Source organism: Rana temporaria, chromosome 10 (genome assembly GCF_905171775.1).
Source record: "Rana temporaria chromosome 10, aRanTem1.1, whole genome shotgun sequence".
NCBI lineage: Eukaryota > Metazoa > Chordata > Amphibia > Anura > Ranidae > Rana > Rana temporaria.
The window spans coordinates 143,748,044-143,768,081 of record NC_053498.1 but is presented as its reverse complement, the minus strand read 5'-3'; the positions used below and the strand labels follow the sequence as shown (position 1 = coordinate 143,768,081).

Here is a 20,038-nt window from a genome sequence, read left to right as displayed (position 1 = left end):
CAATTGATGGGGCACAGTACCAGCAATTGATGGGGCACAGTAGTAGCAATTGATGGGGCACAGTACCAGCAATTGATGGGGCACAGTGTCAGCAATTGATGGAGCACAGTACCAGCAATTGATGGGGCACAGTGTCAGCAATTGATGGGGCACAGTGTCAGCAATTGATGGAGCACAGTACCAGCAATTGATGGAGCACAGTACCAGCAATTGATGGGGCACAGTACCAGCAGTTGATGGGGCACAGTAGTAGCAATTGGTGGGGCACAGTACCAGCAATTGATGGGGCACAGTACCAGCAGTTGATGGGGCACAGTAGTAGCAATTGGTGGGGCACAGTACCAGCAATTGATGGGGCACAGTGTCAGCAATTGATGGAGCACAGTACCAGCAATTGATGGGGCACAGTACCAGCAATTGATGGGGCACAGTACCAGCAATTGATGGGCACACTGGCAGCAATTAATGGGGCACAGTACCAGCAATTGATGGGGCACAGTACCAGCAATTGATGGGGCACAGTAGTAGCAATTGATGGGGCACAGTGTCAGCAATTGATGGAGCACAGTACCAGCAATTGATGGAGCACAGTGTCAGCAATTGATGGAGCACAGTGTCAGCAATTGATGGAGCACAGTACCAGCAATTGATGGGGCACAGTACCAGCAATTGATGGGGCACAGTACCAGCAATTGATGGGGCACAGTACCAGCAATTGATGGAGCACAGTACCAGCAATTGATGGGGCACAGTACCAGCAATTGATGGGGCACAGTAGTAGCAATTGATGGGGCACAGTACCAGCAATTGATGGGGCACAGTGTCAGCAATTGATGGAGCACAGTGTCAGCAATTGATGGGGCACAGTGTCAGCAATTGATGGGGCACAGTGTCAGCAATTGATGGAGCACAGTACCAGCAATTGATGGAGCACAGTACCAGCAATTGATGGGGCACAGTACCAGCAGTTGATGGGGCACAGTAGTAGCAATTGGTGGGGCACAGTACCAGCAATTGATGGGGCACAGTGTCAGCAATTGATGGAGCACAGTACCAGCAATTGATGGGGCACAGTACCAGCAATTGATGGGGCACAGTACCAGCAATTGATAGGGCACAGTACCAGCAATTGATGGGGCACAGTACCAGCAATTGATGGGCACACTGGCAGCAATTAATGGGGCACAGTACCAGCAATTGATGGGGCACAGTACCAGCAATTGATGGGCACACTGGCAGCAATTAATGGGCACACTGGCAGCAATTGATAGGGCACAGTACCAGCAATTGATGGGGCACAGTACCAGCAATTGATGGGGCACAGTGGCAGCAATTGATGGAGCACAGTACCAGCAATTGATGGGGCACAGTGGCAGCAATTGATGGGGCACAGTACCAGCAATTGATGGGGCACAGTAGTAGCAATTGATGGGTACAATACCTGCGCTTGATGGGCACAGTGGCTGCAATTGATGGTTTTTTTTCAGTTTGTTTGGGCCCCCCCCAAAAATGTCCAGTCCATCACCCTCACCCTCAGCTTCTTTAGCAAGTAGTTGGTCATCTTGGAGGTGTGTTTGGGGTCATTATCATGTTGGAATACTACCCTGCGGCCCAGTCTCCGGAGGGAGGGGATCATGCTCTGCTTCAGTATGTCACAGTACATGTTGGCATTCAAGGTTACCTCAATGATCTGTAGCTCCCTAGTGCCGGCAGCACTCATGCAGCCCCAGACAATGACATTCCCACCACCATGCCTGACTGTAGAGACACACTTGTCTTTGTTCTCCTCACCTGGTTGCCGCCACACGCCTGACACCATCTGAACCAAATACCTTTATCTTGGTCTCATCAGACCACAGGACAGCAGCAGCTTCACCTCTTCTGGGAAGGCCGTCCACAAGGTTTAGGAGGGTGTCTATGGGAATGTTTGATCATTCTTCCAGAAGAGCATTTGTGAGGTCAGGCGCTGATGTTGGATGAGAAGGTCTGGCTCGCAGTCTCCGCTCTAATTCATCCCAAAGGTGTTCTATGGGGTTGAGATCAGGACTCTGTGCAGGCCAGTCATGTTCCTCCACCCCAAACTCGCTCATCCATGTCTTTATGGACCTTGCTTTGTGCACTGGTCCAAATCATTTGGTGGAGGGGGGATTATGGTGTGGGGGGGGGGAGGGGATTATGGTGTGGGGGGTTGTTTTTCAGGAGTTGGGTTGGCCCCTTAGTTACAGTGAAGGGAACTCTCAAGACGTCCGAATACCAAGACATTTTGTACAATTTCATGTTCCCAACTTTGTGGGAGGAGTTTGGGGGACGGCCCCTTCCTGTTCCAACATGACTGCCCACCAGAGCACAAAGCAAGGTCCATAAAGACATGGAGGAGCCAGTTTTGGGTGAAGGAACTTGATTTGGCCTGCACAGAGTCCTGACCTCAACCTGATGCCCGTCTCGCGGTCTCCACTCTAATTCATCCCAAAGGCGTTCTATTGGGTTGAGGTCAGGACTCTGTGCAGGCCAGAGTCAAGTTCCTCCACCCCACTTGCCCATGTCCTGACCTCAACCCGATAGAACACCTTTGGGATGAATTAGAGTGGAGACCGCGAGACGGGCATCGGGTTGAGGTCAGGACTCTGTGCAGGCCAAATCAAGTTCCTTCAGTGGAGACAGCGAGACGGGCCTTCTCTTCCAACATCACAAATGCTCTTCTGGAAGAATGGTCAAACATTCCCATAGACACCCTCCTAAACCTTGTGGACGGCCTTCCCAGAAGAGTTGAAGCTAATATAGCTGCAAGGGGCGGGGCCAACTCAATATTGGACCCTCCGGACTAAGGGCCAGATTCACAAAAGGGATACGCCGTCGTATCCCTGTTTCTATCTATGCGGCGGATTCATAGAATCAGTTACGCATAGATATCCCTTAGATCCGACAGGTGTAATTGTTTTACACTGTCGGATCTTAAGATGCAATACCGCGGCCGCCGCTGGGGGGAGTTCGCGTCGTAAACCAGCGTCGGGTATGCAAATTAGTAGTTACGGCGGATCCACGACGGTTTTTTGCGTTTGCTACGTCGCCGCTAGTCTAGTTTCCCGTCGCAAAGTTAGTCGTTTTTTTTGGTGCCCTAACTTTAGTCAGCAAGTGTATTGCTGTCTAAAGTATGGCCGTCGTTCCCGCGTTGAAATTCAAAATTTAACGTAGTTTGCGTAAGCCGTCCGGGAATACGGAAGTACGCTACGCGCGTCGCCGTTAAAAAAAAAAATGACGTCACGGCGCGCAAAGCACGGCGGGAGTTAGGAAACGGAGCATGCGCGGTAGGTCCGGCGCGGGAGCGCGCCTAATTTAAATGGCACACTCCCATTTGAATTGGCCCGCCTTGCGCCGGAGGCCGCGGGCGTAGTTTTCATCGCAAGTGCTTGGTGAATCAGGCACTTGCGATGAAAAATTGCGGCGGTGTAACGTATCTAGGATACGTTACGCCGCCGCGATTCTACGTGAATCTGGCCCTAAGACTGGGAGGCCATTAAAGTTCATGTAAAGGCCGGCGTCCCAATACTTTTGACAATATAGCGTATGCTCTGCAGTTGTTTCTTCATTGTGAGTTTTCTATTCTGCTTTCCAGACGTAGAGTGTCTTACACGGGGGGAGGGGGGGCTGCATCTCCGGATACGTGCTCCAGTTCCCCGCACAATGAAACCCTCAAAGACCGCGATCGCCGCTCGCCATAGTTTGCGAATAACTTGGGCAATTTAGTGTGCTCCCTATTTAGTGTGGTAATTAGACTTGTCCATCCGTCGCTGTAATGGGCTCATTATGAGATCTTAACGTTCTCAGGTCTAGTCCGGACATTCTAGGGGGGGGGGGGAGGGAATTAAAAAGCGCGCGCGGGTCACGAAAGGGACACCCGTAATTTCTTCTGAAAGAACGATCGACGGCCGCGCCGTAATTACCAGCAGTACAAAAGGAGCTCGGAAGCTCTTCTGCCGGGTAATTTTTGCTCGGGAAGTAATGAGACAAACGCGAGTTTAATCCGAACGCCGAGCGGCGCGGTGCCTGTCCCCTGAACTGCGCGCCGACTGCGAATCCTTAATGGACAATGCTAATAGCTTTTCAGACTGTTGTGTAAATGAATCGCCCAGAAGGGCACCCGAGTGGAAAATGCCGGGGGGGGGGGGGGGGGAGGGGCTGTAATGGGGGAGATTCAAAAGAGGTGAAACTGAAAAGATTTTGCCGTGGCGGTGCAATAAAGGGGCACTCAGCTCAGGGGTGTCCAAACTTTATACACAAGGAGCCAGTTTATTATCCCTCAGGCTTTAGAGGGGCCGGACTATGGGCAGTAAGAGTAGAACATGTCCCGTCATTGGTGTCAGTGGGAGGAATAGTGTCCCTTCATTGGTGTCAGTGGGGGGAATGGTGTCCCATCATTGGTATCAGTGAGAAGAATAGTGTCCCATTATTGGTGTCAGTGGGAGGAATAGTGACCCATCATTGGTGTCAGTGGGAGGAATAGTGTCCCATCATTGGTGTCAGTGGGAAGGAATAGTGACCCATCATTGGTGTCAGTGGGAGGAATAGTGTCCCTTCATTGGTGTCAGTGGGGGGAATGGTGTCCCATCATTGGTGTCAGTGGGAGGAATAGTGTCCCATTATTGGTGTCAGTGGGAGGAATAGTGACCCATCATTGGTGTCAGTGGGAGGAATAGTGTCCCATCATTGGTATCGGTGAGAAGAATAGTGTCCCGTCATTAGTGTCAGTGGGAGGAATAGTGTCCCATCATTGGTGTCACAGTGGGAGGAGTAGTGTCCCATTATTGGTGTCACAGTGGGAGGAATAGTGTCCCATCATTGGTATCAGTGGGAGGAATAGTGCCCCATCATTGGTGTCGGTGAGAAGAATAGTTTCCCATCATTGGTGTCAGTGGGAGGAATAGTGTTCCATCATTGGTGTCAGTGGAAGGAATAGTGTCCCATCATTGGTGTCAGTGGGAGTAATAGTGTCCCATCATTGGTGTCAGTGAGAAGAATAGTGACCCGTCATTGGTGTCCCTGTGAGGAATAGTGTCCCATCATTGGTGTCAGTGGGAGGAATAGTGTCCCATCATTGGTGTCAGTGGGAGGAATAGTGTCCCATCATTGGTGTCAGTGGGAGGAATAGTGTCCCATCATTGGTGTCAGTGGGAGGAATAGTGTCCCATCATTGGTGTCAGTGAGAAGAATAGTGACCCGTCATTGGTGTCCCTGTGAGGAATAGTGTCCCATCATTGGTGTCAGTGGGAGGAATAGTGTCCCATCATTGGTGTCAGTGGGAGGAATAGTGTCCCATCATTGATGTCAGTGGGAGGAATAGTGTCCCTTCATTGGTGTCAGTGGGAGGAATAGTGTCCCATCATTGGTGTCAGTGAGAAGAATAGTGACCCGTCATTGGTGTCCCTGTGAGGAATAGTGTCCCATCATTGGTATCGGTGAGAAGAATAGTGTCCCATCATTGGTGTCAGTGGGAGGAATAGTGTCCCATCATTGGTGTCAGTGAGAAGAATAGTGACCCGTCATTGGTGTCAGTGGGGGGAATAGTGCCCCATCATTGGGGGAGGCGGTGGGTGACTTTTATGGGTGAAGGTTGAGGTTGGCAGATCGTTGTGGCGTGGCGTATACTGTACACCGGCGGGAACGTCTGCTCCTGTATTCTGCATCCTCTTCTTGTTTGGAACGCTCCGGTTTTCTTACAACAAATGGAATAGTTATGAATGGAATCCTAGCGCGGTCCAAGCGCATGAAGTCACATTCTATATCGGATCTCACCCGGCTTCTGAACCGAGAGGAGCGAAGAAAAGATTTTCTGACAGGCCAGATGTTTCTCTCGGGCGAGTTTCCTTCTGAACAGCTGGATGCCGCGGGAAGTCATCTGTTTCCACTGGTGGCCTCACCTCCTGCTTATCACAAACCATTCCAACATGTCCGCCAGAGATTGTCCACGCCAAGAAATCTCCAGGAGATAATGCCCAAAGAATCTCTCGGGGTTTCACAGAAGTTTCCGTTTCAGGGTTGAAGTTTTATTTTTATTTTTTTGCTTTTTTTTTTTTTTTTTTTTTTTTTTTTTTGCTTTTTTTTTGTCTTTTTTTTTTTTTTGCCTTTTTTTTGTTGCCTTTTCAGCACACATTACCAATGGTGTCACAGGAACAAAGTGGACCTTCGAGTAACATTACAAGTCTACTAGAATAGATTTCTGGCATGTCGCATTTATACGGCAACAGCATCATTTTTTAGATATTTTTAGATATTTTTTTTATTATTTTTTTATTAATTTTTTCTATTGTTTTTTTATTATTACATTTTTTATTATTAACCACTTCCATACCGGGCACTTATACACCTTCCCGCCCAGACCAATTTTTAGCTTTCAGCGCTGTTGCACTTTGAGTGACAATTGCGCGGTCATGCTACACTGTACCCAAACTCATTTTTTATCATTTTGTACCCACAAATAGAGCTTTCTTTTGGTGGTATTTGATCACCTCTGGGATTTTTATTTTCTGCAAAAAAAAATAAAAAATGACCGAAAATTTTGAAAAAAAAAGTTTTTTTTATTTCTGTTATAAACATTGTAAATAAGGCGGCACTGATGGGCATCGATGAGGTGGCACTGATGTGGTGGCATTGATGTGCACTAATATGCGGCACTGATGGGCAGCACAGATGGGCGCGGATAGGCGGCTTGGATAGGCGGCATGGATGGGCACGGATAGGTGGCACGGCTGGGCACGGATAGGCGGCATGGACGGGCACGGATAGGCGGTGCGGACGGGCACGGATAGGCGGCACGGACGGGCCACGGATAGGCAGCACGGATGGGCACTGATAGGCGGCATGGATGGGCACTGATAGGTGGCACGGATGGGCATAGATGGGCACTATTGTATGTGTTGTACTAATGGATGCCAATCAGTGCCAAACAATGCCTGCCAATCAATGATGCCCATTCTGGGCACTGATTGGCATCCATTGCGGCACTGATTGGAATCCATTTTTTGTGTCCTCCTCATCCCTGGTGGTCTAGGGTGGCATCCTTCTTTTTTTTGTTATCCTTGGTGGTCTATATGGCCATGCCTGGTGGTCCAGTGGGCATCCTCGGGGGGGCTGTGCTGATAATTGATCAGCACAAACCCCCTCCCTGTCACAGGAGCAGCCGATCGGCTCTCCTCTACTCGCGTCTGACAGACGCGAGTGAGGAAAAGCCGATTATCAGCTTTTCCTATTTACATCGTGATCAGCCGTGATTGGACACGGCTGATCACGTGGTAAAGAGTCTCCGTCAGAGACTCTTTACCTTGATCGGTGTTGCGGGGTGTCAGACTGACACCCTGCAACAACGATCGCCGCGATGCGTGCCCCCGGGGGCGCGCAGCGGCTCAGAATCCTGAGGACGTCATGTGACGTCCAGTCAGGATTCTACAACCACATTGCCGACGTCAATCTGTCATTGGCGGGCGGCAAGTGGTTAAAGTGGAACTTAACTCTTTCAATCAACATTGACGACTGCTAGCTTCATTATAAGGCTATGCTGCTGCCAGTAATATATCGATTTTGGCCCGGATTCACAGGGCCGGATTCAGATAGCCTTTTACGCCGGCGTATCTATTGATACGCCGCGTAAGTGCTACGAAGCGCCGGCGTATCTTCTTTCTGTATTCAGAAAGCTAGATATACGCCAGAATTTCCCTGAGATCCGACCGGCGTAAGTATCTTAGGCTGCATATTTACGCTGGTCGCTAGGTGGCGCTTCCGTATATTTCCGCGAGAAATATGCAAATTAGGTAGTTACGCCGATTCAGAAACGTACGTCCGCCGGCGCATTTTGTTACGTCGTTTACGTTGAGCTTTTTCCGGCGTAAAGTTACCCCTGCTATATGAGGGGTATCCTATGTTAAGTATGAATGTCGTTCCCGCGTCAAATTTTGAAAATGTTACGTCGTTTGCGTAAGTCGTTCGGGAATAGGGCTGTACGTAAGTTACGTTCACGTCTAAAGCATTGACGGTTTGCGGCATAATTTCGAGCATGCGCACTGGGATTTTTTCACGAACGGCACATGCGCCGTTTCGTAAAATACATCAAATATGTGGGGTCACAGTGAATTTAAATAAAACACGCCCACATCATCCACATTTGAATTAGGCAGGCTTACGCTGGACCACAGACGTTACGCCGCCGTAACTAAGGGCGCAAGTTCTTTCTGAATACGGAACTTGCGCCCTAATTTACGGACCAATGTATCCGAATCCGGCCCACAGACATCGGCTCATATTTATGCCGCCGTAGCGTATCTATTTTACGCTACGCCGGCGCAGCGCACAGAGGCAAGCACTGGATTCACAAAGCACTTGCTCCCACTCGCTCTTAAATCTACGCTGGGTTTCCTCCGCGTAAGCCAGCGTAGGTGGAAGTGGGCGTGAGCCATGCCATGCTAATGAGGCGTGACCCCATGCAAATGATGGGCCAAGCGCCATAGAAGTACTTAAAATGAACGGCGCATGCGCCGTCCCGTGGCCGCATCCCAGTGCGCATGCTCAGAATCACGTCGGAACAACTGAGGAAAAAAAAAAACGTTGGGACCCTGTCATGAATGAATTGCTTATACACTTCCTGTTAGAGGGTGACAACGCTCTGCCCCTGTCTCCCAGTTGTCCTCCTGTGTTGTCACCCAGGCTTTTGATGGAGACTACAAAGGTTTACATCCATCGGACAGATGGCGTTATCATTTGCTTCCCAGCTTTACGCAGTTTCCACTTTTCCTTTCAGATGTTAATGAGTGCGAGACCGCGAACGGGGGATGCGAGGTGCAGTGCTGCAATACGATCGGAAGTTTCTACTGCAAGTGTCCAGAGGGCCAAACGCTGAAGGAGGATGGAAAGAGCTGCCAAGGTAAGAGGCGCTGTGACTTAACCACTTGCTTACCGGCCACTTAAACCCCCTTCCTGCCCAGACCAATGTTCACCTTTCAGCGCTGACGCGCTTTGAATGACAATTGCGCGGTCGTGCGACACTGTACCCAAATTACATTTTTATCATTTTGTTCCCACAAATAGAACCTTCTTTTTTTGTTAAAAAAAAGACCAAATAAAAAAAAAAAGAATAATACAAAACCGTTTTATAATTTGTTATAAAATTTTGCAAACGAGTAATTTTTCTCCTTCATTGATGTACACTGATGGGCTGCACTGATGGCAACCGATAAGGCGGCACTGGTGAGCCCTGATAGGCGACACTGGTGGGCCATGATAGGTGGCACTGAGAGGCGGCACTGGTGGGCACTGAGAGGCGGCACTGGTGGGCACTGAGAGGCGGCACTAGTGGGCACTGAGAGGCGACACTGAGGTGGCACTGAAGGGTATTGATAGGTGGCACTGGTGAGCCCTGAGAGGCGGCACTGGTGGGCCCTGATAGGCGGCACTGGTGGGCCCTGATAGGCGGCACTGGTGGGCCCTGATAGGCGGCACTGGTGGGCCCTGATAGGTGGCACTGGTGAGCCCTGATGGGCTGCACTGATGGGCACCGATAAGGCGGCACTGGTGAGCCCTGATAGGCGGCACTGGTGGGCACTGATAGGCGACACTGGTGGGCCGTGATAGGCGGCACTAGTGGGCATTGCGAGGCAACACTGAGGTGGCACTGAAGGGTATTGATAGGCGGCACTGGTGGGCCCTGATAGGCGGCACTGGTGGGCCCTGATAGGCGGCACTGGTGGGCCCAGATAGGCGCCACTGGTGGGCCCTGATAGGTGGCACTGGTGGGCCCTGATAGGCGGCACTGGTGGGCCCTGATAGGCGGCACTGGTGGGCCCTGATAGGCGGCACTGGTGGGCCCTGATAGGCGGCACTGGTGGGCCCTGATAGGTGGCACTGGTGAGCCCTGATGGGCTGCACTGATGGGCACCGATAAGGCGGCACTGGTGAGCCCTGATAGGCGGCACTGGTGGGCACTGATAGGCGACACTGGTGGGCCGTGATAGGCGGCACTAGTGGGCATTGCGAGGCAACACTGAGGTGGCACTGAAGGGTATTGATAGGCGGCACTGGTGGGCCCTGATAGGCGGCACTGGTGGGCCCTGATAGGCGGCACTGGTGGGCCCTGATAGGCGGCACTGGTGGGCCCTGATAGGCGGCACTGGTGGGCCCTGATAGGCGGCACTGGTGGGCCCTGATAGGCGGCACTGGTGGGCCCTGATAGGCGGCACTAGTGGGCACTGAGAGGCAACACTGATGTGGCACTGATGGGTGGCACTGAAGGGCATTGATAGGTGGCACTGGTGGGCTCTAATAGTTGGCATTGATAGGGGTCACTGGTAGCTGGCAGCGATGGGCACTGATGAGTGGCAATGATGGGCACTTATCAGTACTGGTAGGTGAGACTGATAGACAGCACTGTTAGGTGGCACTGATAAGGCACTGACTGGCACCACTGGTGGGCATTGATAGGTGGCAGTGATGGGTACTGATGGATGGCACTTTATTGCACTGGTGGGCACTAATGAGGCTGATGTGCTTCTTCCACTCGGGACCGATGTCCCTTACACAAGAGTCAGTGATCGGCTTTTTTTCTCCTCACGCTGTCAGCATGAGCTTTGTTTACATCATGTGATCAGCTGTCATTGGACCGGCCCCTTACTCGGATCTGTGATCAGAAAGAAAGAAAGTTAGCGCTCCAGGTGGATTGCGTTAGGATGATCAGTATGGTCTCAGAAGATCAAGGGTGCTGGCAATGCACAAGGCAACAAATGGAAAAAGAAAATATGGACAGCCGCACTCCAAAAAACCTTGATGGTTGTCTTTATTTAAAAAAGGAAAAATGCACTACAAGTCACAGCACACTACACGGGAGTAAAACAGTTGACGTGTTTCGCACTATAAATTAGTGCTTAATCATAGCAGATCTGTGATCACCCGAGTCTCAGTGACACGGTGATCACAGCGAACGCCCTGCGTACAAAGGGGAGGATGTCTATTGGCATTTGGGGCTGTAGCCGTTATTTGGCTATAGCATGGGTGCCTAGGGGTTAAATGGCAACTCCACCCAATAATGCAAAGAAACGGCTTGAATCATTTGTTTTGTGGGCTGTACGGCCTTCAGACCCCCTCCACAATCTTCCGGAAGCCTCCACAGAAGACTGGGATGGGGGAGAACTACATGACAATGTCCATGGAATTAGATGTCCAGAAAACTTGTGGCCCATATAGTGTGAGTGTGTTTTTGCCATGACAGGTCCTCTTTATGTGTACCACGTGCACTGTTGGCAGCAGATGAGGTCTGCTATGTGTAGGGAGCTGGTTGCATGCAAACGTGGTGTCTGTAGACCGTGGAGATAAAGCCGCGTGTAAATAAATCACTCGGGAATTAAATTCTATTATGTCTCGGATGGGACATGTCGGGGCGGCGTGCCGATGTGGCTGCGCTGTCATTGCCCCATTCCTGTCATTACAGCGCCCAAAGTAAACTCTGCCGTGTATGCCGAGCCTCCGAGGAGACATTCCTGGCGTGACTCCGTGTGTCTCTATCATCACAAATGTTTGTATCCAGGAGAAGATCAACAGCCATCCGAGTCCCCGATATTCTACATGACTCTACAGAACACCGGATCTTACTTCTGTTTTATGTTCTTCCTTCTTTCCAAAAAATAATAGAACATTTACATTGTTTCCTTATCTCATGTGTACCGGGCTAATTTTAACTGCTTTGCTGAAAAAAGACAGTTGACAGAGTAGCTGGAGCTTCGATTATAAATACATACAGGAGCTGAACTAGTCTGATTGGTGCATTCCTCCACCCGGCTCTGTACTTTCCCTCTCTTCTTTTCTCGTTCTTTCCTTTTCCTTTCTTTCTTTTTTCTCTCTCTCTTCCACACTCTCTCTGTCTTTTTTTCTTTCTTGTACTCTCTCGTTCTCTCTTTCTAACTCTCTCTTTCACAATCTCTTTCTCTCTCGCTCTCTCTCTCTGTCCCTCTCTTTTCCTTTCTTTTGCTCTTTCTCTCTCTCCCCCTCTTTCTTTCTCTCTCTCCCCCTCTTTCTTTCTCTCTCTCGCCCCTCTCTCTTTCTCTCTCTAACTCTCTCTCCCCCTCTTTCTTTCTCTCTCTCACCCCTCTCTCTTTCATTCGCTCTTTCTCTCTCTAACTCTCTCTCGTCTTCTCTCTTCCCCTCTTTCTTTCCCTCTCTCTCTAACCCCCATCCTTTCTCCCCCTCTCTTTCTTTTGCACGCTCTCTCTCTCTCTCTAACACTCTCACCCTCTCTCTCTCCCCCCCTCTTCATTTTGCTCTTTCTCTCGCTCTTTCTCTCATTCTCTCTCGCCCCTTTTCTCTTTCTTTCGCTCTTTTTCTCTTTCTCTCTCGCTTTCCCTTCCTCTCTTTTTCTCTCTCGCTCTACCCCCTCTCTCTTTCTCTTGCACTCTCTCATCCCCTCTCACCCCCGCTTTTTCTTTTGCTCTCTGTCTATCTCTCCCTCTCTCTCTCACTTTCTCTCTAACTCTCACCCCCTCTCCCCTTCTTTCTCTTCTCGCTTTCTCTCTCTCTCCCTTTCTCTTTCTGTCGCTCTCTCTCTCACCCATCTCTTTTTTTCCGCTCTCTCTCTTTCTAACTCTCTCATCCTCTCTCTTTCTTTCGCTCTTTCTCTCTCTCTCGCCCCTCTCTCTTTCATTCGCTCTTTCTCTCTCCCCCTCTCTCTCCCCCTCTTTCTTTCTCTCTCACCCCTCTCTCTTTCATTCGCTCTTTCTCTCTCTAACTCTCTCTCCCCCTCTCTCTCCCCCTCTTTCTTTCTCTCTCTAACCCCATCCTTTCTCCCCCTCTCTTTCTTTCGCGCGCTCTCTCTCTCTAACGCTCTCATCCTCTCTCTCTCCCCCCCTCTTCCTTTTGCTCTTTCTCTCTCACCCCTTTTCTCTTTCTTTCGCTCTTTTTCTCTTTCTCTCTCTCGCTTTCCCTTGCTCTCTTTTTCTCTCTCTCTCTACCCCCTCTCTCTTTCTCTCGCACTCTCTCTCTCATCCCCTCTCACCCCCGCTTTTTCTTTTGCTCTCTGTCTATCTCTCTCACTTTCTCTCTAACTCTCACCCCCTCTTTCTCTTCTCGCTTTCTATCTCTCACCCTTTCTCTTTCTGTCGCTCTCTCTCTCACCCCTCTCTTTTTTCTCTCTCTCTTCCACACTCTCTCTGTCTTTCTTTCTGTCTTATACTCTCTCGTTCTCTCTTTCTAACTCTCTCTTTCACAATCTCTTTCTCTCTCTCTCGGCCCCTCTCTTTTCCTTTATTTTGCTCTTTCTCTCTCTCGGCCCCTCTCTCTTTCATTTGCTCTTTCTCTCTCTAACACTCTCCTCCTCTCTCTCGTCCTCTTTCTTTCTTTCTCTCTCTCTCACCCCTCTCTCTTTCATTCGCTCTTTCTCTCTCTAACTCTCTCGCACTCTCTCATCCCCTCTCACCCCCGCTTTTTCTTTCGCTCTCTGTCTATCTCTCCCTCTCTCTCTCACTTTCTCTCTAACTCTCACCCCCTCTCCCCTTCTTTCTCTTCTCGCTTTCTCTCTCTCACCCTTTCTCTTTCTGTCGCTCTCTCTCTCACCCCTCTCTTTTTTTGCTCTCGCTTTTTATAACTCTCTCGTCCTCTCTCTTTCTTTCGCTCTTTCTCGCTTTGTTTCTCACTTTCTCTTTCTTTCCCCCTCTCTTCCTTTCTGTTTTGCTCTCTCTCTCTCTCTTTTTCTCATTCTCTCTAACTCCTTTTTTCTCTCTCTCTCTCTCTCTCTCTCTCTCTCTCTCTCTCTTTCTAACCCCTTCTCTTTCTTTCACTCTCTCTCTCTATTTCTCTCTCATTCTTTCTTCCTCTTAATTTCGTTCTCTCGCTTTCTCTCTCTCACCCCCTCTCTCTTTCTTTCTTACGCTCTCTCTATTTCTCTATCCCTCTCCCTTCCTTGCTATTTTTTCTTTCTTGCCCCCTCTCTCTTTCTGGCCCTCCTCTTTCTCATTCTCTCCCTATCTCTCGCCCCACTCTCTCATTCTCCCTTTCTCTCTCTCTTACTTTCTTTCTCTCTCCCCCCTCTCTCTCCCCCCTCTCTCTCTTACTTTCTCTCTCCCCCTCTCTATCCTTCTTTCCTCCTCTCTCTCTATCGCTTCATACATCTACAAGAAGGTAGAGCGCTAGTTTCCTTATCTCACATTTACCTGGCAAATTGTAGCTGCTATGCTGAAATACCTGCCAATTGAGTGAATAGCTGAAGTTTAGATTACACTCCCAGCTGAGTGATTGGAGGTGGTCGTCCCGTTCCCCGCTCTGCACTGTTCAGTATAGAGACTTTACATCCGCTCCCTGAAGGTAAAGAGCCCGTGCTGTGCGCTCCCTGCAGATTCTCATAGTCCTCTGTCACTGTTGTATGTTGTGGTAAATCTTTATTCGCAATGTAACAACTTCATATAAATACCTAACAAAAATAAAAGTAAAAAAAAAATATATAACTGAAGAAAAACCATTTTTCCGACATCTGGCCCCATTCACATGAACTGAGCGTCTTTGGTCCGTGTTCTGATTTTTTCTTTTAGAATTTTTTGGTGTTTCTGTGCAAATTTTACACCTTAGCCATTTTTTTTACAAAATTATTTTTAGCCAATGGGACGCTTGTTACCAGGCAAGTAATGGGAAACTCATGAGTGTTATGCACATTTTTGAAGAGCTCCCTTTGAAAGCTATTGGGGCCGAACCGCGCGTTCTCGTGAGTTTCTATTGGGTTTGGCCCCCGGGGACGTCATCGCTCTGAATCGGGGAAAAATAAAATCAGGGGCCCTTCAATCTCTTCTACACAGTAGGGGGTGGGGGGGGAGGGGGTCTCCCCGGGGGATTGGCTGCATCCATGACTAACCGATTCAGGTCCTTCGGCGTGAGCCGTAAATGCCGGTCTCACGACGGTTTCATCCCACATGTGGCCTATAAATGTGCGGCGTCCTGATAATTCACCTCTGTGCTGTAGAAACACGTCATGGCGATTTCACATGGCGACACATTTCTGGGAGGTAATTACCCTGCGCACATTCCTGCCTAGAGAACTCCCCCGCCCACCGCCCATGCTGGAATGCCACCCACAGTCTGCACCCGGGCACCACAATGCCACCCGTTCCTATGGTACCAGGCTGGAGCGACGTGCTTAAAAAATCTTTTTTTTTTTTAAAGGAGTTTTTTATATACTGGTATATTTAGAAAAGTTACATTTATTTCATTTTGTTTTTTTCTTGTTTTGTGTATTATTATTATTATTATTACTATTATTATTTTTGTTGTTAATGATAATAAATAGTAAAAATAAGGATTATCATTATTATATTTGATCATTATTTATTATCATCATTGTTATTGTTTTTATTATTACTATTCTTATTTTTGTTGTTATTAATAATAATAATAATACTAAGAATGATTATATTTGATTGTAATTTATTTATTCTTATTATCTTATTCTAATTATTCTTATTATTCTTATTATTGTTTTTATTATTTATATTATTATTATTATTATTATTATTATTAATAATAATAATAATAATATAATAATAATAATCATTATACCAATTATTATTATTAATAATAATAATAATAATAATAATATGTTTTAATATTATTATGTATTTATTCATAAAATAATAATAATAAAAAAACAGACCCACATTAGTTACAACATTTTATGCTTTTTCACAGTAAAAACAAATAATAAAAATAATTAGGAAAAATAATAATTTAAAGCACACAAAATAACAATCAAATAGTGATCAATTACAAATAATGATATTAATACTAATAATACTTTTTAATTATTATGTATTTATTCTTAATATAATAATATTATCTATCTATCTATCTATCTATCTATCTATCTATCTATCTATCTATCTATATATATATATATATATATATATATATATATATATATATATATATATATATATATATATATTGACATAGATGTAAAAGTATACATACATAATAAAAAGTATTATTATAATTATTATTATTATTATTATGAATAATAATAATTTTTAATAATATTAATCACCATAAGAATTATTATTATTCATAATAATAATACTTTTTTTATGAACATGTATTTATTCTTGAAATAATAATAAACAACAGACCCACGTTAGTCGCAGAATGTTAAGCTTTTTCACAGAAATAACAGGCAGTAAAAACAAATAATAAAAAGAATTAAGAAAAATTATAATTTTAAAGCACACAAAATAACAATCAAATAATGATCAATTGCAATAAATAATAATATTAATATGAATAATAAATTTTTTTTTTTTATTATTATTATTATGTATTTATTCCTAATATAATATTATTATATATATACATTTTTAAGTATACATAATAATGAAAAGTATTATTATTATTTATATTAATATTATTCACCATAACAATTATTATTATTCATAATAATAATAATTTTTTTATGAATATGTATTTATTCTTATAATAATAATAATAATAATAATAATGATAATAATAAACAACAGACCCACATTAGTCGCAACATTTTTCACAGAAAAAACAGACAGTAAAAACCAAATAATGAAGAAAAAATTAATTTAAAGCACACAAAATAACAATCAAAAAATTATCAATTGCAATAAATAATAATATTAATATGAATAATAATAATACTTTTTTTATTATTATGTATTCTTAAAAAATATAAATAATAATAATAATAATAATAATAATAATAATAATCGTATTATTACTAATGTAATTTTTTTTATATATATATATATATAAAATTACAGGAAAGGAGAGGAATTGGGACTTGCATAATAAAAGTATTATTATTATTAATAAAACTAATAGTTATGGTGATTATTATTATATTCTTATAATAATAATCACCATAACTATTAGTATTATAATAATGATAATATTAATACTTTTTGTTTTTATGTATTCTTATAATAATAATAATAATAATAATAATAATAATAATAATAATAATAAACAGACCATCATAAGTCACAACATTTTATGCTTTTTCACAGATAAAACTGACAGTAAACAAATAATAAAAATAATCATTTAAATCACACAAAATAACAATCAAATACTGATTAATTACAACAATATTAATAATCATCATAATACTTTTTGTATTATTATGTATTTATTCTTAAAAAAATATAATATTATTATGATTATTATTATTATTATTATTTTTAAGAATTAATACATAATAATAAAAATATAATTTTTATTCATATTAATATTATTATTTATTGTAATTGATCATTTTTTATTTTATTTTTATTGTTATTTTGGGTGCTTTAAAAAAAAAAATGTATTCTTATTTTCATTATTTATTTTTATTGTCTGTTTATTAATACTTTGTGTGAAAAAAGGATAAACTATTTGTGAGTACTGAGGGTCTGGTTTTGGTGGACGGACGGACGGGCGGGGGGGCGGACGGGGCGACGGGGGGACGGATGGGTTCAGGGAAGGTGAAAGTCGCTTCTGTTATTGTTTAGGAGACATTTTCAAGCCGATTGTCCTTTTAAAGGAAAAGTTTAACCTTCTTATATTCCGCTTCCCTCGCTCTGTCCTTTCCCGCCTCATCATCCCGCCTAATATAAATCTTCTCCTTTTTATTGCTCACCTTATCTTGGACCCTATGATGTCATCACTGGGTCTCAGTGCTTCTCTATGCAATGCAGGCAGATCATGGCTGGTGGGAGGGGCCAGCGTCCTGATCACATCACAGCACCCCGGGCCTCAGTACTCCTCTGAAGCGCCCCCAGTCCTGATCTAAGCGGTGGGAGGAGTTATGCAAATATCACAATGCTTTGATGGGCGGGTGTCTGGAGGAGTGGGCGGTCCTAGGTAGGCTGTATTGGGGTGGGTAACACCCACATGTGCTGATGAGCCTCCATGACCTGAAATCCAATTAAAGGGGCGGGACTGAGACGGGCGGGTTGAGGAGGAAAGAGCTAGATGATGCTGGATGTCCTCCAGACAGGAAATAAGCTGGCCTCTCTCTGACTTGCTGTGTCTTCCGATGCACATGGTGAGAAGCTCGCAGTGTGCGGTGAAATCAGAGGAAGACGTTCCAGTCCAGGGGAGGAGCCGCTACAACTGTGCAAGTCTGGAGGCGGGGTCAGAGGTCACCATGGACTCCTCCCATTCCACCGATTGGCTGAGCTTTGGAGCTGCTGTACTCCTTGTGACAGGATGGGCTGAAACGCGTCGGTGGGGTCTTCGTTTTGGAGCTGCTGTACTCCTTGTGACAGAATAAAGATTTTTATATTTACTCTCCTAAAAATCACCCTTTATTCTGTCACAGGGAGTACATTAGCTCCAAAACTGAGCCACGCTGACGCGTTTCATTCTGCAAAAGCCTTTATTCTGTCACAGGGAGTACAGCAGCTCCAAAACTGAGCCAAGGCTGACGCGTTTCAACCTGCAAAAGCCTTTATTCTGTCACAAGGTGTACAGCAGCTCCAAAACTGAGCCGAGACTGACGCGTTTCAACCTGCAAAAGCCTTTATTCTGTCACAAGGAGTACAGCAGCTCCAAAACTGAGCCAAGGCTGACGCGTTTCAACCTGCAAAAGCCTTTATTCTGTCACAAGGAGTACAGCAGCTCCAAAACTGAGCCAAGGCTGACGCGTTTCAACCTGCAAAAGCCTTTATTCTGTCACAAGGAGTACAGCAGCTCCAAAACTGAAACGAGGCTGACGCGTTTCAACCTGCAAAAGCCTTTATTCTGTCACAGGGAGTACAGCAGCTCCAAAACTGAGCCGAGGCTGACGCGTTTCAACCTGCAAAAGCCTTTATTCTGTCACAAGGAGTACAGCAGCTCCAAAACTGAGCCAAGGCTGACGCGTTTCAACCTGCAAAAGCCTTTATTCTGTCACAAGGAGTACAGCAGCTCCAAAACTGAGCCAAGTCTGACGCGTTTCAACCTGCAAAAGCCTTTATTCTGTCACAAGGTGTACAGCAGCTCCAAAACTGAAACGAGGCTGACGCGTTTCAACCTGCAAAAGCCTTTATTCTGTCACAGGGAGTACAGCAGCTCCAAAACTCAGCCACGCTGACGCGTTTCATTCTGCAAAAGCCTTTATTCTGTCACAGGGAGTACAGCAGCTCCAAAACTCAGCCACGACTGACGCGTTTCATTCTGCAAAAGCCTTTATTCTGTCACAGGGAGTACAGCAGCTCCAAAACTGAGCCAAGGCTGACGCGTTTCAACCTGCAAAAGCCTTTATTCTGTCACAAGGAGTACAGCAGCTCCAAAACTGAGCCAAGGCTGACGCGTTTCAACCTGCAAAAGCCTTTATTCTGTCACAAGGAGTACATCAGCTCCAAAACTGAAACGAGGCTGACGCGTTTCAACCTGCAAACGCCTTTATTCTGTCCCAAGGAGTACAGCAGCTCCAAAACTGAGCCTAGTCTGACGCGTTTCAACCTGCAAAAGCCTTTATTCTGTCACAGGGAGTACAGCAGCTCCAAAACTCAGCCACGACTGACGCGTTTCATTCTGCAAAAGCCTTTATTCTGTCACAGGGAGTACAGCAGCTCCAAAACTGAGCCAAGTGTGACGCGTTTCAACCTGCAAAAGCCTTTATTCTGTCACAAGGAGTACAGCAGCTCCAAAACTGAGCCAAGGCTGACGCGTTTCAACCTGCAAAAGCCTTTATTCTGTCACAAGGAGTACAGCAGCTCCAAAACTGAAACGAGGCTGACGCGTTTCAACCTGCAAAAGCCTTTATTCTGTCACAAGGAGTACAGCAGCTCCAAAACTGAAACGAGGCTGACGCGTTTCAACCTGCAAAAGCCTTTATTCTGTCACAAGGAGTACAGCAGCTCCAAAACTGAAACGAGGCTGACGCGTTTCAACCTGCAAACGCCTTTATTCTGCCACAAGGAGTACAACAGCTCCAAAACTGAGCCAAGGCTGACGCGGTTCAACCTGCAAACGCCTTTATTCTGTCACAAGGAGTACAGCAGCTCCAAAACTGAGCCACGCTGACGCGTTTCATTCTGCAAAAGCC

General features: G+C 45.7%; 1 protein-coding gene across 2 annotated transcripts in view; it reads left to right on the top strand.

Annotated features, from left to right (window-relative positions):
- MEGF6 (multiple EGF like domains 6) overlaps positions 1-20,038 on the top strand; it is a 409,802-nt gene that overhangs the window by 240,659 nt on the left and 149,105 nt on the right. For both annotated transcript variants that reach the window (XM_040326458.1, XM_040326457.1), the window contains exon 5: positions 8,786-8,908. In XM_040326458.1, the coding sequence (XP_040182392.1) occupies positions 8,786-8,908 (123 nt within the window). The remainder of the gene's footprint in view (positions 1-8,785; positions 8,909-20,038) is intronic.